The sequence below is a fragment of the Megalobrama amblycephala genome, linkage group LG24, assembly GCF_018812025.1.
Source record: "Megalobrama amblycephala isolate DHTTF-2021 linkage group LG24, ASM1881202v1, whole genome shotgun sequence".
NCBI lineage: Eukaryota > Metazoa > Chordata > Actinopteri > Cypriniformes > Xenocyprididae > Megalobrama > Megalobrama amblycephala.
In genome coordinates, this window is record NC_063067.1 from 20,457,955 (window position 1) to 20,468,038 (window position 10,084).

The window sequence follows — 10,084 nt, forward strand, 5'->3', positions numbered from 1 at the left end:
TCCTCTCCATCTATTTCCTATGAGAAATCTAAATACGTCTCTCTGACATTAGTCTCATTACACCATTACAACTATAATTTTCATTTTATATTTATTTTCTTTTTTTTTTATTCAAAAGCTGCAGAGTATGCAACAGGCTAATGCTTGAGAACATGGTGTGACAGTTAACCACTTTCCAATACCACAACTGAGCTACAAGTGCACCAAAAGTCTATTGTCCTCCTCTCGCTGCACACTATGGTAGAAAAATAATCAAATTGAACTTATGAAATGAACAATAATAGTTACAAATTATTAATGGTGATTGTTTGCTAATTTAAAAATAAAAAAATGTTAAAAACAAGAATTCCAGTCAAATGTTCTGATCACATGATTCAGTTTAGGATGTAAAAAAATGACAAATATGTTTTTATGACACATCACAAGTTCATCATATTCCAAGGGAATAGTGTACATAGTTTTCTAACGGAAGGCAGCATTCAGAAACATACTGCTGATCTTCAAGCCATCATGATTGCGAAGACTGAAAGTAGAGAAGCTTTCGGAGGAAGTTGAAAGATCCGGGCATTTGTTTATACAGGCCTTTGGCAGATATTTGGGAGACAGCAGCATTTACCTAAAGAAAACAAATATTTCATATATATATTATATTACAATATAATTAATTATAATTATATCATAATTATTATCACAATATAGTTATTTTCCCTGGACAGTCAAACTCAATTTAACACTTATACATTTTTTCCTAATGTAATTTTTTGCTAAAATATTTAAAGCTTTAAAAATAAAAGCTTTTTTTTTTAACCCTATAGATAAGGGACGCACCAGTGCAAATTGTACTTCAACTGGAAAAGTTTACATGTTGAAGAGTAGAATATACACTGATCAGGCATAACATTATGACCACCCTCCTAATATTGTGTTGGTCCCCCTTTTGCTGCCAAAACAGCCCTGATCCATCAAGGCATGGACTCCACTAGACCCCTGAAGGTGTGCTGTGGTATCTGGCACCAAGATGTTAGCAGCAGATCCTTTAAGTTCTGTAAGTTGCACATCCCACAGATGCTCGACTGGATTGAGATCTGGGGAATTTGGAGGCCAAGTCAACACCTCAAACTCATTGTTGTGCTCCTCAAACCTTTCCTGACCCATTTTTGCTTTGTGGCAGGGGGCATTATCCTGCTGAAAGAGGCCACAGCCACCAGGGAATACCGTTTCCATGAAAGGGTGTACATGGTGTGCAACAATGCTTAGGTAGGTGGTATGTGTCAAAGCAACATCCACATGGATGGCAGGACCCAAGGTTTCCCAGCAAAACGTTGCCTAAAGCATCACACTGCCTCCGCCGGCTTGCCTTCTTCCCATAGTGCATCCTGGTGCCATGTGTTCCCCAGGTAAGTGACGCACCCGGCCATCCACATGATGTAAAAGAAAACGTGATTCATCAGACCAGACCACCTTTTTCCATTGCTCCGTGGTCCAGTTCTGATGCTCACATGCCCACTGTTGGCGCTTTCGTCGGTGGACAGGGGTCAACATGGGAACCCTGACTGGACTGCGGTGTAGCCCCATACGCAACAAACTGCGATGCACTGTGTATTCTGACACCTTTCTATTGAGCTACAGTAGCTCGTCTGTTGGATCTGACCACACGGGCCAGCCTTCGCTCTCCATGTGCATCAATGAGCTGCCCCTGACCCTGTTGCCGGTTCACCACTGTTCCTTCCTTGGACCACTTTTGATAGATACTGACCACTGCAGACCGGGAACACCCCACAAGAGCTGCAGTTTTGGAGATGCTCTGACCCAGTCGTCTAGCCATCACAATTTGGCTCTTGTCAAACTCGCTCAAATCCTTACGCTTGCCCATTTTTCCTGCTTCTAACACATCAACTTTGAGGACAAAATGTTCACTTGCTGCCTAATATATCCCACCCACTAACAGAGATAATCAGTGTTATTCACTTAACCTGTCATTGGTCATAATGTTATGCCTGATTACTGTAGTGTCGATCCCTTTTGAATTATTTATCAGCTGTAAAACAGAATATTTACTGTTTGATATGGTACATAACGTCATACTGCTCTACCCTAATCGGTAGCATTATTATAGAGGTTGTTTTTGTTTTTTTTCCACTTTTGAGGATATATTTATTGTATCTATTAGTGGCTGCCTCTGTCTTTAAAAAAAAAAGTTAAGAAGCTTTACAGGACAAAGACGTACCATCATCAGCATGGTCACCAGATCATTTGTGGCAACATTCTCCTCAAGCACATGATCAAGATTCTCCACATACCAGGAGCCGGCCTGCGTGTCCCTCCAAGAGACATAGCCTGCAAATACATTAGCATGTAGATCAGCCATTTGTATTTGGCAATCAAAATGTTTGTTTCTCTGAACTATTATTCAAACAAACAACATGTTTAAGGCACAACATGACCAAAACAGACCTGGAAAGGTTGAGTAGGACACCAAAATGTCGCTGGGTGTGGGCAAAGTGGCCCGAGCATCAAGTTCATCAGACGTGCTGAGAGAGTCGCTGCTGGAGGACATGGGAATGGCGTCCATCTGGTCATCTATCCCACCCAAAGAGGGTTCCACCTCATCTGGAGAAACCTCAAAACCTGTGTCCTTCTCACCTACAGGTGCACACAAAAGAAGTTTGCAATATATGAAAAACTAGTCTACTAAGAATAAACCTTGGGTTGTGTTTAGGTGCGGTCAATTTTTTTTGCAAAATTTAGGTAAAATTTAAAAAATGCAAAAGATGCAGTATCTATTGTTAGTAATGTAGCACAGCTCACAAAGAAGTCACTTTCAAACCAAGCCACTTTCGGTTGGTCAACATGGCGAGTTCACGTGACCAACTTGAACTCATTGCGAAATTCCCAATCGAGTGGATTCCTCTTGAAATGACTGGATTTCGACCATGAAAATTCACTGAACAATGGTAAATATCTATGAGACTTGTGAAAGATTTCTGAGATGCCCACCTCCTCCACAGGCCTGGATGAAGAACAGCTTGGGCTTGCCCTGCAGAGAAGGACAGTTCTGGCCATTGAGGTAGTTTGTGATTAACTGAACTGGGACAGCTGGTCCATCAACACCATGAACTGCTCCAGGGAAACGATTGTGGTTTGCCTAAACATTAGAGAAATGTTGAGCACCAGAGTAGAATGATAATCTTTTTGTAATGGAATAGCATGATGGTGTTCTACAAAAATGAGGAAGAAAATAGAATTGCTAATGCAAACAAAGTGAGGTTGTACTTCTTTGTTGAGCAGCTAATAGTCTTCATAAGTGTAAAAGCAAATATAGCATATATCCTCTTTTAAAACTTCACCAACTTTACCTCAGTACCATGTGAAAGGATGATCACCACACAGCAGTCATACGCAGAATGATCCCTCTTCGCTAAAGATGACATCTCATGTCTTATATGCTACAGAGGGGAGCAAAAATGTTTGTGAAGTATATTAAGGACAGTTGGCCATTTGTCTTACAGCTGTCTTTACAGTGAGAAGAAGAGGAAATACTTTGCTTACTTTGTATTTCAAGTTCCTTTTCACAATAACCTCAAAGTTGAGAGCTTTAAATCTATTCTCCATCTTGTCACAGTCAATGTTGGATCCCTTTCGATCTTTTAGTTCAGAGGCTGGTTCAAAATCAACATTGTTTATAATCAGACAGATCCCACACGGACTGGCATCCATCTTGTAGCACTGTACAAAAAATAAAGAGTGTGTGTTTGTGTGCAATAAAGAAATTTGTGCAAACACTTCAGTCGAAATTCAAGAACTTGATTCAGCTTGTGAACAAAACTATTTCCGTGTTATTCCACAATGATGTTCCCAGCCAATTTCTATGATTGAAGTTCTCACACAAAACTGAAAACACTAAAAACTTGTGGTAACACAGATATGCAGATATCATGATTCATCAATAATTTTGCATTTCATTACTTTAAAATTAAGATGAACATTTAAAGCCAATTCAAATGCATGATTATTAGTAACATTAATTAAAGGTACACTATGTAAAAATTTTGGCCGTTAGAGGTCGCTAGAGGCCTATTCAAAACGTGATGACGCCACGTTTTAGAGTGGAATCTTGGGACATGTGGTCTTCATCTCAACGGACGGTGCAAAAGAATAGGGATTGGAGTCGGGAAGAAACTATTTTCATGGATGCGATTATTAACGTTACTGTCGTATGAAGCAGAGCAGGACCGAGTGTTGTGGGAGCTGAACGAGCAGCGAAACTTTTATTATGCCAAAGTCGCTGGCGCCGCTTCCGCTATTCCGGTCATGAGTATGAGGTAACACAGCACTGTTTATCATATTAGATACATTTGAGTGTGCTGAAAATATTATAACGTTACTCTGTGCGTTCGCTCGGCGGCTGCTGTGAGACACTTGTTGCACACTGTAGTAAGCTAGATCGATTTTAGAGTATCATATTAAATATTGGATGGCTTGTGTTGATAAATGGCATGCAATTAATTTTAAAACGTATTGTATGATGGAGAAAATTGTGTATTACTGTTACTAAAAATAAAGCTTCATCTGATTATGCTATGTTATTAGCTACTTCACAAAATAGTGTTTTTCTCTGAGGCATGGTAAAGCATGGTACTCGCAAAAAAATCAAGAAAACTGATTTAAACAAAGACTAAATGTGTTGAGCTATATAACAACAAATCGTTTTCTGTCTATAAATATATCAAAACAGTTGTTCCTTTGTCTATTAAAACGTGTAGTATATTAAAGCGTCTTTGGTGTTTCCATGGTTTCTACAAAATAAAACCGGAAACCAAGGGTAACGCGGGTATGACGCAAATGACAGGCGACTCCTCACATGTCCCGGAGCCTTGCAATTTTCTTGCAATTTACAAATAGTAGGAAACATTTGGGATGTTGTAAGTAAGTGAACAAAATATATAACACTGGCCTAGTAGTTTTTAGATATTTTACTGCAAAAATCTTACATATTGTACCTTTAAGTTTTGCTTATTTTAGAGTAACAAAAATATACATTATAGCTCGATCCTGAAAAGGGTTTTGCATAAAAAATGGTTCATGTGTCATAGGCTAATATAAAAAATTTTATTATACACTATCGGTCAAAAGGTTGGGGTCGATAAGATTTTTTATGTTTTTAAAAGAAGCCTCTTATGCTCACCAAGGCTGCAATTATTTGATAAAAATACAGTAAAAAGAGAAATATTACATTAAAAAAATTATATTTTAATACATTTCTAACTTATTTAATTCCTGTGATGGCAAAGCTGAATTTTCAGCAGCCATTACTCCAAACTTACTGACCTAAAACATTTGAACAGTAGTGTATATTGTAGTAAAATATTAAAATGTATGTCTATTAAAATAAAAAATATATTATTATTAAAATGTATAAATAATACAATTATTAATTACTATTAAAAAATATTTTTGTGGAAACCATGACAACCTTTACTATACACAAAAGTAAGGACACTTGTACTCAATAATTAATAAGCAGTGCCAATGAGTGAACAGGATTACCTGTATACTGTCACGTCTCTGCCTGTTTGGTCTTTCTGGTTCAGAAGCTGTGGACATGCATAAATCCAAAGTTAAAATCTGCATGAAATGGAAGTTACAATAGTGAAACAGCTTCCATCGGGAATTGATTGGGTCGTTGGATTATTGAGTTCAACAGTGTCCGCCCACTTTTTCAGTGGCTTTTCATAAGTAGTTTATCCATTCATTTCTCCCATAGCGATATTAAAAAGTCTTTGTTGAAGCATTATAAGCCATAAACCAAGCCAACCAGCTACAAGGGGAATCGTAACATTACAAACTTTGATTATATCCCTCTGGAGTTATCCCTCTGGAGTCTGAGGCTGATTTGGGGCCTGGAGAAGTTTTGACATGCCCTGACATTTGTGCTTTTTTCAGTTGTTCATAAACATATTAATGACACAAGTGTCATTACACTGTATTCAGCACAAACTAGGCTACCATAATATGTGAGGAACATGTATGTACATGTTTGTGTTTTTGAAGGAATAACGTTTATGCGTGGTTACTGAAAAAACAAAAAACTTAAGTCACTGATATAAGGCCAATAAAAGTATATTAAATCTGTGTTCACAAGACTTTTGGGTATTGAAGGTTGTAGACTAGAGTTTTTGCTTCAAAATTATGTAAAAATTATGCTGACTACTCTTTCATTTATAACAATATACTGATTTAGTTTTTGTAAGACACTTTTTGCCAAGAAACACGGTATGCGAGGAGGCGTGAATCTCCATGAATAATGGCTCATTCTCACCTGTGAAGACAAAAGAATTGAATAGTAATGACCTGAAAAGACTTGCATATTAATGAGGCATTTCAGTCAGGTAGGCTGTGAAAAAAAACTTCTGTGATGTCTCAAGCCCATCATGGTATATGAAACATACAGAAAAATGTTATTACAATATAAAATAATGGTTTTATATTATACTTTAAAATATAATGTATTTCTGTGATGCAAAGAGTCTGAATATAGGCTTTTAGTTTAAAAGCATGCACATTTGGAGAAATATAGGATTCTCATATGTTTGTCAATTTTCTATACAGAGGAGTTATTTTTTTATTTAATATTCATTGTTATCTCTATGAGCGCTGGTGTTTGCAATTCATACTGCAGCCGGAGGGCGCTCTGTGCATTTTAGTCCACAAATTCACCTAAGAAGAAGACGATATTCCATGAATGGTGTTTACCAATTCATACTACAGCCGGAGGGCGCTAAAGAAACAAAAACTCACTTAAAACTTATCAATAGAAGAAAACAAACAGGAATTTACTGCATGTCTTCCAGAGATCGCTAACCATGGCTTTTTCATCCAGATAAACAATTTTCAAGGCAATAAATACACGATTGAGATGATGAATGCATGTGTTGTCTCTGAATTTGCGTCTGAATAGCGCTGGCTCCGTGGGCGTGGCCGCATTAGTGGGTAATGAGCTGAATCACGGACTTCTGACATGGCTCTCTTTTCATACAGATTACATAAACACAGAATGTTTGTTTTCGATTTTACTTGCACGATTTAAAACCTGACATTTCAACGTTTTGTTAGACATAAGTATGAATTTTTTGTGATTAGTATTCACTAAGTTACACTTCATTTTCTGAGAACTATCAGATTGGACTTCGTTCAGAGGGAGATGAGAGATCACGCATCATGTTAGTTTTCTTTATTTTACAAAAAGCACAACATTTTGTTTTTACTCTGAGTGTATACAAATAAAAGGAGATATTCTATAGTTTCAATTGATGTATTACTTATGTCTCTATGACAACAAATGACAGAGTATTTTAAGTCTGTTTTGCTGCAATGTGAAAAAAAACCTGCAAAACGCGCCGGCGCGTTTTTAGACCTCAGAGTGTTAAGCAAAAAGTATTTGAAAATTGGACAAAAATACAAAAGGTACAAGTTAAATAAAAAAGGTACGAGACTGTGTACTTAACGGCTTTAGTGAGGGAAAGAACTACAATCCCATGAAGCATTGCGATATATATGTATATATATATATATATATATATATATATATATATATATATATATATATATATACACTTAAGTATTTTGAGAACATAGGGAGACCGTCTCGATTATGTTGCTCACAGTGCTTCATGGGAGTGGGCGGAGGTAAAGAGATATTTTGCAGCATTTTGCTTGTGGCGACTGATTGGTGGAATCTTCTGTACAGCATCATGGGTAATGTAGTTTTTCACCATGAATTCTGCTGTTAAAAATTATTATTTTATCAATTGAAATAATGTGGGTTGACGGCTTCATCAGAAGCAAATAACATAGGTTAACAACCTCGTAGCTCACAGTAGTGCTGTTTTTAAAGGTTGATAAGTTATTGTTAAAAATCAGTTTCCCCAAGGAGAAAATTATTGGATTTTTTTTTACTTCCGGAACCCGACTGTTGCACTCTATTGTTGTGATCTCATGTGAGTGACAGGTTGTCCTCATGAATCGTAAAAAATTCGCAAAAATAATGATGTGCACGGATAAATCATTTATAATAAATACAGTAATATTACGGAAGAGGATTAGGGCCAAGCAATAATAAAAAAATAATACCATCTCGAGATCAAAGTTGTTCAATTTCGAGAAAAAAGTCAAAATAAATTGTTGAGAATAAACTCGTTAAATTATGAGAAAAAACTCGTTAAATTTTGAGAAAAAGGTCGAGATAAAATGTTGAGAATAAACTCATTGAATTACGAGAAAAAAACTTGTTAAATTTCAAGAAAAAAGTCGAGATAAAATGTTGAGAATAAAGTCATTAAATTACGAGAAAAAAGTTGTTAAATTACGAGAACAAATTCGTTAAATTATGAGAAAAATGTTGTTAAATTTCGAGAAAAAAGTCGAGATAAAATGTTGAGAATAAACTTATAAAATTATGAGAAAAAAGTCGTTAAATTACGAGAACAAATTCGTTAAATTACGAAGTTTATTCTCAACATTTTATCTTGACTTTTTTCTTGAAATTTATTTTTTTCTCGTAATTTAATGAGTTTATTCTCAACATTTTATTTTGACTTTTTCTCGAAATTTAACAAGTTTTTTCTCAAAATTTAACAACTTTAATTTCGAGACGGTTTTATTTTTTTATTATTGCTTGGCCCTAATCCTCTTCCGTAGTAATATTTAATAAAAATAAGAATTGTCAATTTTGATTTCATTGTGACTATAAGTCATTTTTATATGTATAGTATTAAACAAATGAAAATTAATATTTATTGAGAATTAAAAACATAGGAAGCTGTTTTTCATGACAGTGACTTACGTGGGCTAGGAGGCTTGGCCACAGGCAGGCTTACTGGTCTCAGTGGTTCAACTGCTACTGGAGGAGTGCGATCAGGTCTGTCTGGCTTTTCAGTCTTTATTGGATTTTCTGCATTGAATCATAAGATCAGACATCTCTATATATAACGTGCTTTATCTTAATATACGTTATTGAAAAATCATAGTACCAATTACAGACACATCTCAAGGGCATCATGGGTAGGGTGTTTTATGTTCCACTGTATTATGGAAGTAACACTTACGGACAGGCAGAGGGATCGGCGAAGGCTGTACTGGGATGGGAGGAGGCCGATGAGCACTATCTCCACTCTGAAGGAGCTCTGCGAGATCATGATGCCCAGTCTCACGCAGGCACTCCAGGAAGGCTGGGAAAGCTTGACTCCCTCTCGTCTCCAAGTCTGTCACCAGTTGCCTAGCTTGGTCTCGTCTGATTGCCTTGCTCTGTTATTAGAAAAATAATGTTTCACATTCGCAACTACCTGCGCATGAATGAACAGTGGTCATGTCGTCTTACCTTCATAACTGGAAACTAAACAATGCACGTTATTAACAAATGAACATCCTGTCTGAAGCACAGCAGTTTGAATTGAATGTTAAAATCAGCAATGAAAGCGAATGATGTCTGGGACTTAAAATCTCCTTTTGTGTTCCACAGAAGAACGAAAGTCATACTGGTTTAATAAGAGTGAGTAAACAAATGACATAAATTATAATTTATTGGTGTACTGTTCCTTTAAGACCGCGTATAAACTTTCGCAACCCCGTCCCAGTCTATGAGAACAAAGACATCACTATTACCTTTATTTCATCGATCATGTCCTGGGTGAAGACCCCCTTTGACAAAAGCCCATCGCAGATGTCAGCAGGATTTAATGAAGTGACTAGATCACGCCTGTGCCGCTGAAGAATCCGTCTGTGTTTAGGGTCCATTCTGGCAATAATTCGGTATTGAAGTATTTATGACTTTGAGACGTTTTCAATATAACTGATCTTTTTGTTGGTTATTTTGTTAAAGTAATATACAGTAAACGCGTAAAAACTATTCTGCTTGAACTGAGTTGAATTGGCCATTAATCTACACAGAACAATCGTCTCCCCGCTCGGTGCTTTAATTCACTTCCTTGTTTACAACACGCTGACGATGACGTCATTGACTACGGGTTGGTCAGGTGTTTACCGAAGTAAACAGTGAAACTGAAACGTTTTAACTAGGTATCGGGAA

At 36.7% G+C, this 10,084-nt stretch overlaps 1 protein-coding gene across 1 annotated transcript; it reads right to left on the reverse strand.

Annotated features, from left to right (window-relative positions):
- Positions 1-77: 77 nt before the first annotated feature.
- casp9 (caspase 9, apoptosis-related cysteine peptidase) lies at positions 78-9,996 on the reverse strand. Its single transcript, XM_048177932.1, has 10 exons — positions 9,661-9,996; positions 9,105-9,303; positions 8,843-8,950; positions 5,548-5,594; positions 3,550-3,726; positions 3,357-3,446; positions 2,998-3,145; positions 2,455-2,643; positions 2,228-2,337; positions 78-616 (listed from the first exon to the last, which is right to left on the reverse strand). The coding sequence occupies exons 1-10, from the start codon at positions 9,790-9,792 to the stop codon at positions 509-511; spliced, it is 1,308 nt and encodes a 435-aa protein (XP_048033889.1). The 5' UTR covers positions 9,793-9,996; the 3' UTR covers positions 78-508.
- Between the last annotated feature and the right edge of the window lie 88 nt (positions 9,997-10,084).